Below are 20,077 nucleotides of genomic sequence, written 5' to 3' on the forward strand. Positions count from 1 at the left end.
ACTGGGGTCTAGAACTTTTGAGCGGCCCTGGAACTGCTGTTCTTGCCTCTGAGTGGCACTCGGTCCTGGTTAGAGACACCTGTTGTCTGTCCTTCTACTGTACTGTGATCTGTTAGCGAGGGGCAACTGACAGTACTAGAAGTATTATTTCTCCATCCTAATTTGCATCTCTCATGCCAAAATCTACGAAGTCACTTGACCACTTCTTTCAGACCATAAAGAGGAAGGGAGGAATGGAGTGGGATGGAGGCAGACTCCAATGTAGCGGGACAGCTAGTGGAGAGATGTTCTTGGGTTCTGAGTTCACTTGTCTTCAGTTAGATCAACCCTAACTGGATCCCAGAAATGTGGTTCTGGAAAGTTCTTACCTCTTCATCAAAGAAGGCTTCTAGGATTGAGAGGTTCCCTCAAGATGACTGGTATTTATGAAGTGTTGGAAGGAGGTGGAGTAAGGCAAAGGGAAATATTCATTCATTAAAAAATGCATTACATGGGGCACCTGGGTGGCTCAGTGGGTTAAAGCCTCTGCCTTCGGCTCAGGTCATGATCTCAGGGTCCTGGGATCGAGCCCTGCATCGGGCTCTCTACTCAAGCATGGAGCCTGCTTCCTCTTCTCTCTCTCTGCCTGCCTCTCTGCCTACTTGTAATCTCTGTCTGTCAAATAAATAAATAAAAATCTTAAAAAAAAAAAAAAAGCAGCGGCACCTGGGTGGCTCAGTGGGTTACAGCCTCTGCCTTCCACTCAGGTCATGGTCCCAGGGTCCTGGGATTGAGCCCTGCATTGGGCTCTCTGCTCCTCGGGGAGCCTGCTTCCTCCTCTCTCTCTCTCTCTCTCTCTCTCTGCCTACTTATGAAGTCTGTCAAATAAATAAGTAAATAAAATCTTTTTAAAAAAATGCATTACACTCCTATCATTTAACTTGTGTTCCCTGAATCTGTATATAACTGCCCACTCATAGTTTTCCTCTTGTGATTCATGAGATTTGGCTTGGTATTTAAGGCCTGGAACACTAGAATCCCCATTCTGAGTGTCTAGAATCCCCATTCTGAGTGTCAATTAGAATGAAATGAGAATATCCACAGGCTCTCCTCCTTCCTCTAAATGTGAAGTGTAATAGGGAGAAAGAGACATTTTCCCTTGAGTCTTCATGCTAACCCAATGTTTTGAAGTGGGTCTTATTTTGCCAAAAGCTATACAGCCATACAGAGAAATTGGCTGAGCTGGGATTCGGAACCCCACAGGAGGATTGTGTCTCCAGCTGCATATTCAGGACAAGCTGAAGAGCAAGAAGGACTACATCCCCAGTGACTGGATTTTATATTTAGTGTCTGCCCGGTTTCCTCCTTCCACGGATCCTTTGATCCTTTCTAGCGTGAGTTAGGGATGGAGAATGCTTCCTTTGTAGCGGGAGAGAATCCACTTAGGGAGGAAACCAACTTCCCTTCCCCAACTCTGAGGGGCCACAAGAGGTAGCCAATTTGTTATTCCTCCTCCACCAGCCTCCCTCCTTGCTCTGAGTCATCTGCCCAAATAGAATGAGGCCCAGGTACCAGTCCCCCGAGATCCCCTTCCATCCTGGGATAGAAGCTAGCTGGGCCCATCCAGGTGGATTAGGGTCCTTAAGAAGAAGCAGGTGTAGTATTAGAGCAAGCACAGGGCCCTGAGTTCTAGTCCCGCTGACACCAAGCAGTTCTGTGGCCTTTTACCAATCACTTACTCATTCTATAAATACTGGTGCCTGCTAGATGCTGGATATTGGTCCCTGCCCTCAGAGAAGTCTGTCTAATGAGAAATAAACAAGCCAATCCTCAACAGAGGAAGATGTGCTCAGGATGGGAGAACAGAATGCCCTTGGGGTGTATAACAGGGAGGGAGCCTTGGGCCCGGACAGGATGAAGTCGTCAGGCGAAGGTTCCAGCAGACGGGGCCTACTAAACAGAGACCTGAAGGGTGGGAGACAATTAGCCAGATGCATCAACACCTCCTCAGAAATAAGATGAAAGAATGATCCAGATGAGCCTAAGACTCCCTTTCAGGCTTCATCTAGACTCCTACCAATTCTTCCAGATACCCCCAATACTACTAGCACACTGCTAGGCACAAAAAAAGGTGCTTGGTAGATGTTTACGAACCAAAGGAACATATGTATGATAGAATTTGAAGACTAAATGACCGGAATGTGAATCCTTCTTTAGGGGGCAAGTCATGCATGATCAAAGAACCCAGAGAAAAGAAATCTGCCCTGTTCCAGCCAGGGGCGCCCTGGTGGTCCCTGAGGGACTAAAGGTGGTAGTGATGAGTGGACCAGGTTGCTGTCTGTCCGCAGAGACAGAGGAGGAGGCAGATGCAGACTGAGAAAGAGCCAAAACAGCCTGTGACTAGGAAATGTGGTTCACGGCTGAAACTCAACTCTCAGACTCCTTACAGGGAGACCTGGTCTGTCGCAACAGAGCGATAATTCCCTGACAGGGCATCTGATTATAGCTGGGGCCTCGGCAGCAGCAGATTTCAGGACATTCCTGGGTCATGTGCTTGGATGTGGCTGGAAAGCTGGGCTGAGCTGGGCCATAGTAATCCTGCCTGCCCCAGCGTCCCCTCCTGGGAAGGGGAAGCCTGGCCCCCTCACCCCCTTGTCCTATCACTGATTGCTATGTGAAGGGCTCTGGGGATAACCATTCTTTGGGCCACATCAGGCAAGCAGTGAGAAACAAGCGTCTGTCCCAGTCCCTACACACCTCATTACCTGTGTGCATGCATGTCTGTGTGGGTTGGAGACTAGTAAAAACAGAAATTCATATGGCTTAGAGTAAGGACTTCTGTGGGGTGTGAAGTAAAGGGTGCAGGCGGGAGGGCAGGTGAGGAACACCAAAGCCATATTTTGGGGGTGAGGAGGGTGTAAAGCATTTTTTCTGAAAAAGAAATACACTTAAGATGAGCCTTGAGGGGTGACCCAGAATTCGCTCTCTACTGTCAGGAAGTATACAGTGTAGTAAGGGAAATGAGATGAACACACAGTTTATCCTATAACCCAAGGCAGAAAGTAGGAAGGACCTCAAGAGAAGTACAGGATGCCATGGGAGGCTGGAAGGATGGGTCCTGCTGTGGCTCAAGGATTTGATGGAGGACCTTAAAGGGAGAAGTGTGGGGAAAGGCCCTCAGGGATGAAGTGGAGGTGGGTGGGTGGAGGTGACACTGAGTATGTGTGGAGGGGCTGGGGCGGAGGCAGCAGAGTAGGGAAGGGCCAGCCAAGCACTCTGCATCAGATGAACTTTAGGGGGTTCCCAAGTCCTAGAATATCTCCTCTTTGGGGATTTACTTCCGTATTAATACCTGAACCCATCTTTTCTTTGGCAAAAAGGATGCTGCAGGCCGGAGGGCCCTTCCAGCCTGAGACCCTAACCATGATATTCCCTTTCCCTGGAGCGCTGAGACAGGTTACAGCTCCCCCAGATGGTGGACAGTATGGCCTTAAAGGTGCTGCCCTTCCCCTGCCTGGAGCTGGTGGAATGGTCTGGATAAGATCCTGTGAGTTATAGGGCGCCTGGGTGGCTCAGTGGGTTAAGCCTCTGCCTTCAGCTCAGGTCATGATCCCAGGGTCCTGGGATCTGGGCTCTCTGCTCAGTGTGGGGGGGCCTGCTTCCGCCTCTCTCTCTCTGCCTGCCTCTCTGCCTACTTGTGATATCTGTCTGTCAAATAAATAAATAAAATCTTAAAAAAAAAAAATCCTGTGAGTTAGAAGTGGCTCTCCAAGATTAGGAGGTGGGAGTCCAAAGAGATGATTGTAAATTCTCAAGTGGCAGGCAAGTTAGGATGCCTGACTCAATGCTGCTCTCTACTGGCCAACTTAAGCCTAGCAAGCTTTATGGGACACCCAAAGCTGTGACCCCAAGCTCCCGTCTTCTTAGGTAATTATTCCTTCAATGAGCCAATCACTCCATTCATCCATTTGTCGCTTCGTTCATTCATTCACTCAACAATGACAATAATAGGTAGAATAATACCTAACATTTATTGGGCCAGCCCTGGTTCTAACTGTCTTAGATACGGTGTCCTGCCCAAGGCCACCCAGGCCTGACTGGGAGTAACAGCTGAGAGGCTAACCCTGCGGGTCCAACATGGCAGCTCGAGCTCCTAAGGATGGTATTGCTTTGTGGTGCCCAAATGGGCTCTGGAAATACAAGTTGGAACTAATGAGCTGCTTACAATCTAAATTTTGGAAGCCTTACCAGGAATTTGGGGGAATCGTGCGCAGCAAACACTGAAAGCGGTCCCCCAGGCTGTCAATTACAATGGGAAATTGAATCTTATTCACAGATGAGGCTTGGGAGGGACTTGACCCCATATCTTCTCCCCGAGGCAGCTTGCCTGCCTGTCTCCTGCCTGGAGCCACGGGAAGAGCTCAGGGAGGTGAAGAGTCAGGGGTCCTGGGTTCCAGCTCTTTTAACCACCAACGCCCCCATTTGGGTTATGGCCAAGGGATTTCTCTCTCTGGAATGTTTCCTCATCTCTAAAAAGAGATTTGGGTAAACCAACTCTGTGTTTCCTTTCAGCTCTGCTGGGACGCCTCGGCTATATCTAAGGAAGGACAAATTAGAAATCTCCATCCCTCCCCTTCTTTTGCCCACCTCGCTGGTGATTCCATCTCTACAATCGGGGCTCCATTCCCTTTCCCAGCCCCAGACTGGAATGATGTTTTGGCTCCGGGATCTGCAACCCAGGCTCCAGGTTCTGCTCTCCCCCGCGCCTAACTATGACTCTTTTCCATCTCTTGGCAACTGTGTGGGCGAGAATTGTTGTTGTTGTCTTTTACACAGCTAACACGCTGCGTGCTAGCCGCTGTGTACATGAATTCCATCCTTGCCACAGTTCTAGGAAGCAGGTGTTGGCGTATGGTTCCCCCCATTGCACAGAGGAGGAAACTGAGACACAGAGAAATTCAAGAAAAGCTGGCAAGTAGTGGAGCCAGCCTGGAGCCCAGACCATCTGGCTTCAGAAACAGCTCTCTTAGCCCTCCTACTTCAGCTCAGAGAGAATACTTCATTTGCCCAGAGTCTCAAATAGACTGTGGCTCTCTATGTCATAGTTTCCTCAACCTGAAATGTGCCTCCTGACGGCCTCGTGGGCTCTCTGTGGGCCGAAACCATGTGAAGGGGCCAGATTGATGATTTCCTATGTCTGCTTGGGGTTTCAGTGAGCTCGGGTGCTCTCAAGTCTCCTCCCCCGAGTTCTGGTAGAGATCCCTGTGCGTGTGCAGGCTGTGACAACAAGGGGCTTATCAGCCTCCCTGAGCTACAGCAGATCTGATCTGGGTCGCAGGACTGGTAAGATAAGCACTGAAACTGCCCAAGGCCAGAGCTGTGTACTCGGGGAAGGTAGAGAGGAGCCTGCCTGGGGGGTGAGAAGAGGAAGAGCCTGGGGATTACTCTCCATGCTGCTCTGTGGCCTGAACAAGGATATTCTGGGAGTTAGGGGGTAAAGGGGGTGGCTGTTTGTGTAGACTCACGGCAGGGGTTCTAGGCAGGGTTTTGGAAAGGGCCTTCCTATCCTGTTGTTGATGGCAAAACGAAAAGATCTTTCTCTTTTGCTGCCTCTCATTCCTATGTCCATTTCTCAGTCTCGGAGCCTGTATAACACCCATAACCGTGGGGTCTGCGGGCAGGAGTGGGGGCACCTATGCTTAGGACTGGGGTAAAAGAATTCATGGGATTAATGCACTGGGCACCCAGTCACTAGGTATTTTCCACTAATTCTGCTGTGCTGTTGCCTCAGTCATCGGAGAGCATGATGGACTGAGATGGGACAGAAGATATAAAAATAAGAGATGCCTCGGTGGCTCAGTAGTGAAGCACCAGCCTTCGGCTCAGGTCATGATCTCAGGGTCCTGGGATCTAGCCCCGCATCTGGCCCTTTGCTTAGTGGGGAGTCTGCTTCTCCCTCTCCCACTGCTTGCTGCTCCCCCTGCTTGTGCTCTCTCTGTCAAATAAAAAAATAATAAATAAACAAATAAATAAAAGTAAGTCCTCATCCTTCCAGGGTCAGCGCTTCACACCCAGGATTTTATCGATCCTTCCCTGACCCTGTGAAGTCAGGGTCTTAGTTAGGTTGGATCCTGGGGTACAGAGGCTGCCGGTGTCCATGAGGCAAAGGGAACATGAGCCCCAGAAAGGCAGCCAGAGGATGGGGTATCCACACCTGGCTCTACCCCCGGTTAGCCACATGACCTGGAGCAGGCGACTCAGTTTCCCTTCACTCAGTTCGTAATTGGTGAAGAGACCCTGCACGTGGAATGTCTTTGTAAACTGTGAAAGGCTCCCGGCTGCCGGGTTTTATGGTGGTGGCCCATGCTCGGGACTCCATCCTCCACCTAAATGCTCTCCCTTGAAGGGGCCATGTGTGCACTTCCTCCCGGCCCTGCCTCCACAGCCGCAACCCCCTGCACTTGGGAGTGGGCCCCTGAGTCCGGAGAGGGCCAGGCAGGGCAGGGCACAGGAGGTGTGCCCGGGAGGAAGGAGGGGGAGGGAAGATCTGCCCGGTGCCACCTCCCTGCCCCGGGTCTGGCTCCCACTGGCAACCTGAGCCCTTGGCCTCCCAAGCTGCTCCAGGAATGCAAACCCCAAACAAAGCACATTCTTGAGCCTGTCACCAGCTCCTGACCCTTGGTAGGGGAAGGCCAGAGCCAGCATTTCTCTTGGCCCTGAATGACACGAGCACAGTCTGGTGCTGGGGGCTGTTAGCACAAGCCGGGATTAATAGGCTGGCTGTCCCCCAGAGCTTATGAAAAGCCCAGTCCTGAGCCAGTCCTCCGGTCCAAGCCTGCTGCAAAGGGAGAGGGGACCCGATCCCTAAGCGAGGGGACTTGGAATACCGCTGATTTCCTGAATCTGATTCTTTGTGCCAGTCACGGGCTGGAGACGGGCTCCGAGGAAGCTGGGGCTCTCCACGCTGGTGCTGTCTCTCGGCTCTTTGGTTTCTGGCTTCATTCAGTTCAGCTGTTACACATTTATTTCACCAGTTATTTGTTACGCATCTGGACACAGCAAGCCCGGCTCTCTGTGATGCTCTGAGCGCCGGAGGGTGAATGGCATCGTATGGTCCTGAGAACCTACAAAGTTTTGTGGGGGGGGGTGGGGCACGTGTGGGGGCAGTGGCTGTGTTCACCAGGTGCACGAGGGGCAGGGACCCTGGGCAGAGGCAAGGAGGGGAGGAGCAGAGGCGGGGAGCTAGGAGCTGTGCCAAGGGACTCAGAGGCCCAGACTGAGGCTGGGAATTGCCTGAAGAGTAGAGGGTGCTCCCGGGGATGCTAAGCTTGGCAAGAACAGCTGGATTCGGAGACAGAGAAAGATTTCCGAAGCATAGGGGCTCTAACAGCAGTGCGAAGGGTGGGCTGGAGGAGAGTGCTGGGGGCACCGCAGTGGGGAGGCTGTCACTTGCTGCTCATGCCGGAGGATGAGGGGGTGAACCCGAGTGGTGGCCAAGGGAAACGGGGAGGGGCCAACCTGAGGGGATGTGAGTGAGAAGACCAAAGGTGGCATGGTTCTTTGTCACCACGGTTGAGCCGGCTTTCTACAGGTGTTGGATGCAGAGGTCTGAGGTGAACAGAGACCCATCCTGAAGGGTCCCCAAAGATGGGGACACTGAATCCAGATAGGGGAGCCTGGGAAAATGATTTATCCCTTACTATTCCCTTATGATTGTTTGCTTTTAAGGATGTGAGTTGCTAAACAGATTAGGACCAAGCCTCACTTTCTGTTGAGTGGGAGGGAGGGTGCCCCCAATGTCCCCTTCTCATCCTCCAGATAAGGAGGGCAGGGCAGGCCCCCTTCGGGGGACAGTGAGTGGGAGCTTAGGAGTCCATCGCCTCAAGGGCACAGCCACACCCTCCCTTGCAAGGCTGACCAGAGGAGGAGCCTGGAAGGCCCAGCTCCAGCCCAGATAGGCCAGACCACTAGTCACAAGCCTGAAGGTCCTCACTCCAGCAATGCAGAGGGTGGAGGGAAGCTGGGGGGGGAACAGACTTCTCTCTGAACCGCCTAGAAAACTCACCAACTCTAGCGGTCCCCTCAGGTGGCCAGTCTTCAGATACTTCCGGGCCTCCAGTCCCTTATCCCACTGACCCTCTGAGTCATCTGCCAAATACTTCTTCTTCGGAGGGTGTTTTGCATGAAGAAAAGAAATTGTCTTGGGAGAGTCCAATTTGGCTAATGAGGAACTGGTCCTGGGAATTTTTCCCAGTTCTTCTCCTCAAGGAACCATCACCTAAACTCACTCAAGACACACTTCGCAGGCACTGGCTGGGTTCCGGGCATGAACCAGCTGCTGAGTACGTGAGGGCAAGCTAGAAAGCTTGGGCTCCCCCATTTCCGGATAAGGAAGTCACTATTCCCCCATCTGTAAAACAGACCGATCCCAGGCTTGCCCAAGCTCACAGGGATACCAGGATGTGAGGGGCCTCCAGCTGTCACGGCACCCATCTTTCTGGGCTTGACATTTCGAACTCCTTACATAGTACACCCCAGCTGATGTCCTTGTTGCCTCCGTGCGCTATGTCATTCGAGGCAATGGCATGTTTCGTTCAGAACAGTTGAAATCTCAGACATGGCTCAGTCACCTACTAGCTGGGGACTTTGGACAAGTTACGTAATCTCTTGGAGCCTTTAGCTTTCTCATCTGCGAAATGGGACACTCCTTACCTCATCGAGTTGATCTAAGGATTGAAGTGAGGGCTTCACCACCTTGTCAGATTGGGAGATGAAGAGGAGAAAGAAGAGGGGAGGGACCTTTCTAGAGAGGGATGGTGACAGGAAAGCCTATGCAGGGGTGGGGGTGGGGGGTGGAGGGGGTGGAGCGGGGCCTGGAGCCGGGCCATCTCTCCCCAGATCTCGAGCCGCTTTCATGGTCCCTCGAGGTACAGACCTCCAAGAGGTAAGTCCTCAGCAGATGCCAGCTCCGGCTCTTAGTGGCCCTCATGGGCTGTGGTGGCCAGTCCCCCATTCTCATAATAGGGAGACCCTTTTTCAGGCTCATCGTGCCCCTGAAATTCTGACCATTTAAAAACACCTCGGTCCCATCCTTAGATCCAGTATTGTTCTGTGTACTTGGAAAGGCCCCTCCTCCACACACACACACACACACACACACACACACACACACACACACACACACGTGGCTTTGGCTTCTCTTGGAAAGGGCTTGTAAATGCCTTTCTCAGGGAGGGTGAAAGGGGACAGTGGAAGGTGGGGGGTGGGGGTGGGCAGACCAGGGCTGGACTTGGCATTGGCTTCCCAAACCCCTTGATCCCTCACGGGGGCTGAAGCTCTTCTGGCACCTTCTTCTAACAGTTACTTCAGCAACAAACAGACCCGAAATAGGGGTGCCCAGAAGCAATAGGAAAGTCTCCCCCACAGTCTGCTCACCAGGGGGCACTGGTGGCCATCGGCTGCCTCTGGCCTGCGTGGGAAGGCCAGGCTGGGCCAGCAGGGGGCAGCACCCTTCTGATGCTGCATGAAAGGAGAAAAGCCCCTGATTCTATTGGTCCTGATCCCCAGAGCCGATCCTCCAGGAGGCTCCCCCTGAGCCCGGAGCCCTGAGCCCTGAGCCCTGACAGGTTTTCCTCCTCTGTTCCTGCCTCTCGGGAATGAATTACACCATCGCACAGTAAGTGCCGTCTGACTCCCCGGTAACCCCTCCCGAGGCAGGTTTTCTTTGTATCCCTGGTGCTGGTACAGCTTTTAAAAATAACTGGCTCAGTTGGTTGAGTGTCTGCCTTCGGCTCAGGACAGGATCCCGGGGTCCCGGGATCGAGCCCTGCATGGGGCTCCTTGCTCAGGGGTAGGGGGAGCCTGCTTCTCTCACTCTTCCCCTCCCCACTGCTTGTTGCTGCTCTCAAACAAATAAATAAAATCTTTTAAAAAAGAAGCAGCAGCAGCAGCAGCGGCTGCCTGGAGGGCTCAGTCAGTTTAGCCTTCGGCTCAGGTCATGATTCCAGGGTCCTAGGATCAAGTCCTGCATCGGCTCCTTCCTTGCTCAGCGTGGTGTCTGCTTCTCCCTCTGCCTCTGCCTCTCCCCCAGCTTGTGCTCTCCCCTTTCTCTCTCTCTCTCTCTCTGATAAATAAATAAATAAATAAATAAATAATAAAATCTTTAAAAGGGGGTGGAGGGACACCTGGGTGGCTCAGTCAGTTAAGAGTCTGCCTTCAGCTCGGGTCATGATTCCAGGGTTCTGGGATCAAGCCCCACGTTGGGCTCCCTGATCAGCAGGGACCCTGCTTCTCCCTCTCCAACCATGTGCTCACTCACTCTCTCTCAAATAAATAGATAAATCTTAAAAAAAAAAAAAAAAAAAAAAGAAAAAAGAAGAAGAAGAAAGAAGAAGAAGAAAGAGGTGCTCTAAAAGCTTCAAGTTGTTAAGTCCACGAGCAATCCCCTTCCCACTTGGGTAAGATGGCAGTGAACTTCAGCTGAGTGAACTGAGGCCACCGTGAAGACATCAGCTGCCGAGCGCAGCCCTTCCTGCCTCCTAACTGGAGTCTTGCCTACAGCTGTACTGGGAGCGAGGTGACACAGCCGGTCGAGGTTTGGGGATAGAACCTGCTCCGGGGGAACAGCCAAGGACAGCTGGCCACCTGGGGCCCTATTTAGACTGACACCGTCACAGGGACAGATTTCGGGGGTCCCCTCTACCCATCAAGATACCCATCCACCCAACCCCGGCACCAGCTGCCCGAGAGGATAGGAATATAGATTTTAATCATTGTGCTGCTGCTGTTAACCCGGGTGTAGTCAATCCAGACTTTGTGGATTTTGATGCCACAGTGTACACGAGAAGGTTTTGTACAGAAACGCTCCAGGAACGCTGGGGACAAAAGAGCCAGGGAGGGGTGGCGGAAGGAGAAAGTGAGTGAGGAGGGAGGCGCGGGAAGCAGAGCCTGGGCTGGGTGTCTGCTCCTTCCTCATCATCGCGTTCCCATCAAGGACCGGAGAGGCCTGGGATCTTGCTGGCTGAGGCTGCTGACCTGGACTGGTCCATTTGAACCTGACTTCCCTTCCAGCTCAGCGGCCTCTGCTCCAGAGCCGAGTCGCTGAGCAGATGAGGGCAAGGGCAGGCCCGCTGCTGACCGCCAAACGGGGCAGGGATGCGAATCATGGGAGAGAAGACGGGCTCCGGACTCCTTGCAACCCCTCACCATTTTCATCCCTAGAGACCCTCAAAGTAGCACAGAGCTGGGGAGAAGACAGTGATAGCCGTGGTCTTCTACCCCACCCACCTCCTGCTCTGGCCACTGGGGGAGGCGGAACTCAGAGGAAGGGGAGGTAGCCGGTACTCCTGGGCCTTCCTCCGCCTGAGCAGGAGGGGAGGAGCCTCCTCAGAGCTGGGCTGGGCTCCAGCTGCAGGTTGGCGGAGTCAGCGTGTCTTCTTACGGTTTCCTGGGATCGATACAGTTTGCAGGTGGGGGGAGGTCCCCCAGAGCCCCTAGGGCCTGACCCCCCCAGTTGCGGACAGGAGCTGGCATCCTGGGAAGTCACCCAAACTGCTCTGATGAGACCATGTCTGTCGTCAAGAGTGGAGTGGTCTGGTCTGGGGCCAAGGCGCCAGGCCCGGGGGCAGCTAGGAGTCGGAGACGCACAGGGCTTCCACGGCGTCGCTCAGACCCTGGCTGACGCCCCCCACGGCCAGGAGGCAGTTCTTGATGACAATGCTGGAGCAGGCGCAGCGGGGCGTGGGCATGGTGGGGAGCACCTCCCACTTGTTCTTCCCCGGGTGGAATGCCTCTGCCGTCTCCAGGACCGTGGGTTGGTTCCCTGGAAGTGCCAAGGGAAGCGGACCTCACAAAGGAGACCAGCCACCAATCCCTGCCCCTCAGTGCCTCCACCTCCGTGGCCCCCTCTGGAACCCACAAGCAGAAGCCACGGACCTCAGTCCCTGGACTGCAGAACGGCTCCCTCCGGACCCTGGGCCTTGGCTCTTGGCCGACAGCCTCTTAGCCCTGCCTGCTTTCTCTCCCTCTTTTCATCTCCACCCACTGCTTTGACCCCAAGTCTCTAGACGCTGCTGCTGCCTTTCTTTTGCCTTGTACTAAACAGCTGTCCCCGAGGTCTGGCTTCGCATTGAGCTCCTTCCATGCTCGGGCGAAGTGGGAGTCTGCCTACACTGCGTAACCTCTGGGCAACTAGAGGTTCTCTGCCCTGTTGAGGCTGGGATCCTGCCTTCAAAATACCTCTAGTCTCTGTGAGGAGTAGCCCAGCAAATCCTGAACCCGTTACAAAAATCTGTCTAATCAGGTTGCTCTCCTTGTCCACGATGGAGCTGGATATCCAGGGAGTAGAGCAAGCCAGAGAAAGAGGACCAGGCTAATCCCTGCCATGCATTTGTCCCCAGGTGTTCCTGGATAGGGCCCCAGGGAGCTGTGCTCAGCAAGCCTGCTTTCCAAGGTCGGCAGCCTGTTCCGCATGCTGTCTTGGCCTCAGTCCCCCTGTGTGAGAGGCTGGAAAGAGCACATGGGGACCCGTTTGTGGATACGTGGGAGGGCATGTTTTGAATTATTTGGGTTAAAGTGGTAGGCAGGCAGTGTACAAGAAGCAGCCAGAACCTTCTCCTGCTCACGCAGAGCGCCAAGTGTCCACCAAGCACCCGACCCGCAGTAACAGCCTGAAAGCGCCATCCTTACCGAGTCCTCCGGCCACTATGACCCGTCCGCTCAGAGAGCCGGCCACAAAGTCTGCCCGCCGCTTCTTGAGGAAGAATGAGCGTTCCATCTTCAGCCAGCCCCCTACGGGCCATGGATCGTGGCGCATAAATTGAGAGAGAATTAGATGCTGACCTCCCCCACCAAATATACACCTTGTCCCCAGAGCTCACGCCCGAGGCCCAAGTCTATTCCAACCACCCTTTGTGCTCCGGGCAGAAACTACACCTCCTGCTGTTTGAAATGATGGGCTCCGAGGCCTCCCCCCTTTCCCACCCAGGCTTGCTCCAGTCCAAGGAACCCAAATCCCCTGCAACGAATCACCTCGTTCTTTCTCTGTTCTCGTGGGCTCCGAGCTGGAGAGAAGGCTAACTAGAGGCAGCGAGCAGGAAGGTCGGGATCCTTCTGGGTCTACATTGGTAAAAAGCAGGAGAAGCCCTCCCTCCCCTGGCCCTGCCTGGATGTCATAAGAAGAAAATAGACGGGAAAGTCTTGGAGACAAATAACCAGCCAGCCAGGAGGAACCCTGTCCAGATGGAGGAAAGCGATCTCAACAGTAGCCCGGAATGGTGAGGGCTGTCCAGATCTCTGAAAGGCTCCCCCTGCTAGGGCAGGGGCCCTGGGCGGGTGCATGGGATGGGGGCAAGGTGCAGGGGAGTCAGCCAGAGGGGTCGTGGGCAGCGAGTAGCCAGTGCCCTGCTCACCTTGTTCCATGTCGAACACATCCATGGTCCGGAGGAACTTGGGCTGCCGGTAGAGCCGACCTTGCCTCAGGCCCCCTAGGCTGTAGAGGCGGTCATCCAGGGTCACAAAGCTGGAGAAGGCCCGCTTGCTGGGAATGTTGGGGAACTTGGTCCAGGAGCGAGTCTCAATGTCAAAGACCTCAAAGGCATTGACTGCATACTTCGACTGTCGTCCCCCTGGGGGCCAGAACGGGGTTGGAGGGGTGTAAGAGGGGGGGCCACAGTAAGTACCTGAGGGCAAGGGCTGGGTTTCCCCTTTTGACTGTTACCGAGCTGTACAGGGAGTGCACTGTGTGTCAGTGCTTCCTGTGGGAACGGACCCCAGGAGAGAAGAGATAGATGCGGGACAGATAGCATGTCCTTACCTAGCACGTAGATCTTGGAGCCTCGGAGGAAGGAGGTGGCAGCATATCTCGGGGTGGGCATGGGTGCTAGTGACACCCACATGTCCTTGAGCATGTCATAGTGTTGGAGGTGGTTGTGTGGACGGAGGTCCAGGCCCATCCCACCAGCCGCATACACTCGGTAGTCTAAGGAGAAAGGCCACACACATACCTCTGGCTCAGCTTATCTGCACGATGAGACAGCTTGAAGACCAGCACTAAGCTCAGGCCAGGTTCCCAACCACTGCAACCTCCCTGAGTGGGGCTGATGAAACCACAAGTCCCTGCCGGGTTGAGCCTGGGTCTTCCTGAAACCGCATCACGCTTGCGTGTCTCAGTCGTCCTTGGTGTCTGGCCCTTGGCTGAATCTTGCACGGGGTAGACTGTGATGGAGTCGGGGTCTGGACAACCCTTTGCAGGTCTTGTCCTCTCCATGTTCCTCCCTCCTAGGCAGCCAGAGGGAATGCCAAAGAGGAGAGGTATTCGTCTGATGCCTTCCAATAGTGGACTGTTGCTTAGGCATTCCCAGACTGGAATGCTCCAGACCCAGCAGGAGCCTTTGGAAATGAGGTCAGCCCTGCTTGTCGCTGGCCTTGTGGGACACTGGCCTGCTGCTGATTTTCTCTGTCTGCCCCCTGCTCCCCCAGGAGTGCCTTCCTCCTTCGCACACTGGGGGGCGTGTGGGCTCCGGAAGGCATCCTGCACTAGATGAGACAGGGTTAGGGCTGAATGAGGGGGAGGCTTTGGAGGACAGAAGACTAGCCCCTTTAAGGAACCCTGCCAGGGCGGTAAGCTGGGTACTCTCAGAGCAGAAGCGAGTTTGCTCCCATTTTCTGTTGCTCATGGCGGCAAGTAGGCAGGTAGGCAAGCACCGCAGTAGGAAAGATAAGCTGTTTCCTGGGGCTTCCCTCCAGGGCCTCCTAAAGACCAGAGACACAGGGTCCCCTGCTCCCTGACCCCACAAGCCACTCGCCTTCCCGGGGACCCACCCGTGCCTGGGATTCTGTCTCCCAGTAGGCAGTCTTCCCAGCTTCTGGCCCTAAGAGGCTTTTATTCTTCAAGGGAATTACAGGGATGAGTACTATTTCCTTCTATTGAGCACTACCTCCAGTTTTATTGAAAAAGGAAAAAAAATCCCAACTGTAGCCTCAGGTCAGGAGATTGGGCCTGCTAATATTGGGAGGGTTTCCCTTACATGAGCTCTGCCTCGCCCATCCCTATGTCCCCCCGAAAACACACCTCCAGCAGAGAACCCTTGGTCCGTGCCCCACCACCACTCCTGGGCCAGCTCCTACTCAGTCCTTCACGGGCACTTGGGTGTCCCCCCACGGCAGAGCTGGGCTGAGAGCACCAGACCAGTGCCTCCCAAGGCATTGCCTTTGCCCTACTTGCTATTTATTACCGAAATAATTGTCGTCTGTTTCTTCCACTAGATTGTTAGAGAATTTGTTCGTCCATGGCCCCAGACTTTGCTTCAGTGCTGGCCACACAGGCATAGGAAAGCTTATCAGACCCACTGCTGAACCCAGACAGTGCCACAGTGAAGAGCAGAGACTCCATCATCACTCATTAGCCCTGTGACCTTGGGCGAGGTATTTAACCTCTTCGGGCCCCACATGGCTTCCCTCCAGAATGAGGGTAATCATAGCGCTTACCTCATCACCCAGCCTGTGAAGATCACATTAAAACACATAAAGCACCTACGGTAATGACTCAATAAATGTGAGTTCTTAATCTCCCAGCAGCACTTCTCGAGGCCGATGCAGGGGGGTTGGGGCGGCAAGGAAAACCCTTTCTCTCTCTTTCCCCCCACAACAGGCCTCCAGGTCTCCTGTCTTTCCTACCCAGGGTTCCTGGAGGCCTCACAGGCCACTGCCCTGAGGGATTCTGGGTTAGAGTTTCTCACTAGTCACCTCCACTGGTCAAGACCTGGACTTCTGAAAGTAGGGACCAGGACTTCGGTCTCTCTCCTTCATCCCTGGGACCTAGAACTATGCAAGGGACAGAGCAGGTATTCAAGAAGTACTGATTCCTGATCTACAGTAGACCCAATGGGTCAATGGGATGGTTTTGCCTGAGGAGGAGGGAGGATTGCATCTGACCAAGGCTATCTGAGCTGCACTGGGGGCCTTCTAATTCCTGTTGGACCATTTCTTATAAAGCCCTTTGCACTGGGGCACCTGAGTGGCTCAGTCGGTTAAGCATCTGCCTTTGGCTCAGGGTCCTGGGATTGAGTCCTGGGATCCAGCCCTGCCTCAGGCTCCCTGCTCAGAGGGGAGCCTGCTTCTCCCTCTGCGGCTCTTCCCACTCGTGCCCTCTCTCTCCCTGTCAAATAAATAAACCTTTAAAAAAAACAACAGCAGCAACAGCAGCAAAAAAAAAAAAAAAAAAAAAAAAAAAAAAAAAAAAAACCCAAAAAAACAAAAAACAAAAAACAAAAAAAACACAAAAAACCCTGCATGTTTCAGCAAAAGAGAATCTGGAGCCCCCTCTGTGCTCTGGGCTGTGCTAAACCCAACGAGAAAGAAACAAGGGATTTTGAGAAAGTGAAACGAAGATCACGTAACCTCCTGATCAGCACATGCTCGCTCCGAGACCTGTGAACCTGGGCAGGATGCTGCAGGAGCATGACCCTCAAGAACTTTCTAGTTCCCATTCATTAGCCTCTCTGAGATTAGGAGGCAGAGGGGGAGATAGAAGGTAGTGGGGAAGGCCCTGGAGTCAGGCCTCAAAGCCCCCGTGGTGGGGACTGGGGATGGTTCAAGGAGGCAGAGAAGGTTCCCAGGACCTCAGATATGTGTCTGAGGTGTTGGCCCCTAAAAGGCAGTGGGCAGGGGATAAGGTGTGGGTGGGAGGCTCTGTCGTTCTGCAGAATGAAGGTGTCTGCAGGGACACAGCACTAACCCTTTAGCTCTCCCCTCTGGCCAGGCGCACCCAGCTCTCCAGGAGGAGCCTGGTGGAATTACTAGACACTTCACCTGCTGAGCCTGTTTTCCCATCTGTAAAATAAGGCCAGTGGGGTCTTCAGTTTCAGGTCTCTTCTAGGGATCAGACAGGATCAGGACTGTGAGAGCGGGCCCCCGACTCAGTGTCGGTTTCTATCCCTCTCCCGGTGGTCCCCCACTCCCTCCTCTCTGCCCTCCCGCCGCCCTGGCCCCACTCGCCTTTGGCCGTGACAGAAATGCCCATGGCGGCCTCTCGCAGCACGCTCCGCTTCTTCCACTTGCCCTCATCGATGTTGTACATCTCCACGACCTTCAGGGGCAGCTGACTGGTGCCCACACCCCCGATCACCATGATCCGCTTCCCCAGGGCGATGGCGGCCACCCCGGCCCGGGCTGTGGGCAGGGGGGGCAGGGCGGTCCACTGGTCGGCCTCGGGGGAGTAGACCTCAAAGCAGTCCATGGGGATGCCGTTGTCGTCACATCCCCCGATGGCATAGACCTGCCCCCCGCTCTCCAGCAGGGAGCAGTAAACCCGGCGGCTGGGCAGCGGCGCCAGGCGCTTCCACTGGAAGTCCTTGACGTTAGGCACCTCCATCGCAGCCCCGGGGGCCCCGCCCGCCGCGCCCCTGTGCCCGCGAAGAGCCAGGGCGCCGCGGGAGGTGCGAGCCCGGGGGGCCGCCCGTTACTCCGCGCCCCCTCTCGCCGCCTCCATCTGGCTCCCGTCCGCCGGCTCCCGCCCGACCCCGGGCAAGGGCCCCGACGCCGGCCAGCGCTTCACAGTCCCTCCAGACTGCGCGGTCCGGCGGCGTCCGCGCCTGGCCCTGCGGGAGGGATGGGGCGAATCAAGGGCGGTCGGGGCCCCGCGCCCTCGCCTCCTCGCGTCGCCGGCCCGGCGGACTCCCTGCTCCCAGGTCCTTGCCAACTTTAAAGGGAGGACGCGGCGGCCGAGGGCGCCACCCCGCGGTGGCATCGCGCCCCGCAGCGCCCTGTCCCCCGCCCCTCCGGACGGGCTGCTCGGACGCTAGCTGGGCGCGCGCTGGGCTGGGGGCTTTCGGGGGCTCGCGGCGCCCCGCTGCCTGCCAGCAGAGCGAGGAGTTAACACCTCCGGGCGCCGCCGCCTCCCTGCCCCCGCCCTCCCGCCCACGCCCCCGCGCCACTTACACAGTCAGGCCGGAGGAACGCGGTGGCGAGGCGCAGACCGCGCATCAGCAGGGAGCGGGGAAACGGGGATCGAGGAGGCCCTCCGCCCCGGGGCGGCGGGTAGCCGGGGAGAGGGCGCGGTGTCCTTCCCCAGCGTCACACATGCAGGCGAGGAGAAGGGACGAGCAGCGCCAAGGAGAAGCGGAGCCGCCCGCGGGGAGGAGGCCGGCCCGGCTGCTCCGCGCACCTCCCCACCCGCAGCCGCCACACCTGTGCAGGAGGCCGCGTGCGCCCCGCGGCGGAGCAGGCCGTGACCTCTTTATATAAGCGCTGGCAGCACCCGCCCGCGGGGGAGGGAAAGGGCCCCGCGGGAGCCGCTCACCTTGTCCACGGGGTCAGAGGGGCGGGGCACTGGAGCCAGGAACCCAGATTTCAGGGACCAGACTCCCTCCAGCTTGATGGTGGTGGTGGTGGTGGTGGTGGTGGTGGTGGTGTGTGTGTGTGTGTGTGTGTGTGTGTGTGTGTGTGTGTGTGGGCGGGGGGGGGCGGTTTGTGTTTGTTTTGGATGAGGAGGCGGAGAGACCAATTACCCAGTTTATCTACAGCACCCAGACCCGGTTCGTGACAGGCTGGCTCAGTAGTCAGCTTTGCGTTGGGGGAGGCAGGATCAAGTGCTTTAACCTCATAGAAACAAGGTCCGTGGGTGTGACACGTGCAGACCCGACACAGGTGCACCCAGTCAGAGCGGGGCCACTGACCCGGGCACCTCTGTGTGACTTACACATCGCCCCAGCCTCTCCCGTCCGGAAACAGTAACTGACAAAGCACACACATGTGGACACGTAACCAGAGACACCGAAGTAGATGGAGGAAGGCGGGGTGGGGGGGGGGACGCAGCGCTCCCCCATTGCCATGCCTTCTGCACACTCCTTGAGGAGGGGAGGCCTGGTTATGCAATGTTGCCACTCAGCACCGATCCACGGGGCTTGCCAAATAATTTTCTCAAGCCACATTCTCATAGCCTTTTCAGGATAGCAATCCCTTGTAACAAAGGTGCCCAAGACACCTGTGGGCCCCCTGGTCTGACTGCAAAGCCTGTGGGGTTCTCTTTCTTTCTGGTTCCCTTGAATACAGTCTTGAAACACTCAGGCTTGGGAGTCTGACAGAGGTGGGTTTGAATTCTGGCTCTGAAATGATTTAACTACTCCGAGACCCAATTTCCTTCTATTATTTTAATTTATCTTTTTATTTGGAGAGAAATTGTAGATTTACATGCAGTAGTAGGAAATAACACCCTTTACCTAGTTTCCCTCAATGGTAACATCTTGCAAAACTTCTAGTACAATAATATTACAAGCCGGCTATGGCAATTAATGAGGGAAGGTACTTCCTTCACATCACTAGGATTCTTTCTATTCCCCCTTTATACCCACACCTACTTCCCTCCCACTCTGCTCTCCAGGCCCTGGCAACTATTAATCTGTTCTCCAATTCCGTAATTTTGTCATTTCAAGAATGTTACATAAATAGGATGATACAGTAGGCAACATTTTGGGATTGACTACCCACCCCTCTCCTGGCATAATTCCGTGGAAATATGCCAGGTTGTTGTATGTTTGCCAATAGTTTATTCCTTTTTATTTCTGATAGAAGTATCCATAGTATTCCATGCTATGGATGGATCCTTGCAGATTTTCGTGAAGATTAAATGACATATTGTTTGTAAAAGGCTCTGTTCTGTTTTCCGGCACGTAGCAAGGGCCTGGTAAATCGCTATTAACACCATTGTTACCTACTATCTGTCAACAACAGCAGAAGAAGGCAGACAGAGAACAAACACAGACATTTTGCCCCTTGCTCAGGAATGACTTCCTGTGAGAAACAGACGTCACGACTCACAGTAGGCCTATCTTAATATCTTGAGTTCTTGGCTTAGAAATTCCCCTGTTTCTTTTAGTTTGAATTCTCTGTACTTACACAGTAAGCACCTCTAGAACCTTCAGAGGAAGGTTGTGTTCTGTTTTCTCTATCCAGTAAGAACTCATAAATTCCAAAAGAATGTGGTCTGAATTAATGAAGTTTTACAGGAAACACCAAATATTTCTCTTCTGTCCTAGGGATCACAATCTCCCCGGGGAGACGAGGGAATAGACTTTCAACTCCCGACTTGAGCTGTCTTCAC

General features: G+C 54.6%; 1 protein-coding gene across 2 annotated transcripts; it reads right to left on the reverse strand.

Annotated features, from left to right (window-relative positions):
• Positions 1–10,730: 10,730 nt before the first annotated feature.
• KLHDC8A (kelch domain containing 8A) lies at positions 10,731–18,357 on the reverse strand. Of its 2 annotated transcripts, XM_004756429.3 has the most exons (6): positions 17,917–18,357; positions 16,975–17,576; positions 13,793–13,957; positions 13,389–13,604; positions 12,667–12,768; positions 10,731–11,800 (listed from the first exon to the last, which is right to left on the reverse strand). In XM_004756429.3, exons 2-6 carry the CDS (start codon positions 17,348–17,350, stop codon positions 11,607–11,609), a joined length of 1,053 nt encoding a protein of 350 aa, XP_004756486.1. In that variant the 5' UTR covers positions 17,351–17,576; positions 17,917–18,357; the 3' UTR covers positions 10,731–11,606. The 2 variants fall into 2 exon arrangements, with proteins under 2 accessions (XP_004756486.1, XP_044937031.1); XM_045081096.1 differs by lacking the exon at positions 17,917–18,357 and having other exon boundaries at positions 16,975–17,784.
• Between the last annotated feature and the right edge of the window lie 1,720 nt (positions 18,358–20,077).

The sequence above is a fragment of the Mustela putorius genome, unplaced genomic scaffold (genome assembly GCF_011764305.1).
Source record: "Mustela putorius furo isolate JIRA1106 unplaced genomic scaffold, ASM1176430v1.1 tig00000508_pilon_pilon_pilon, whole genome shotgun sequence".
Lineage (NCBI taxonomy): Eukaryota > Metazoa > Chordata > Mammalia > Carnivora > Mustelidae > Mustela > Mustela putorius.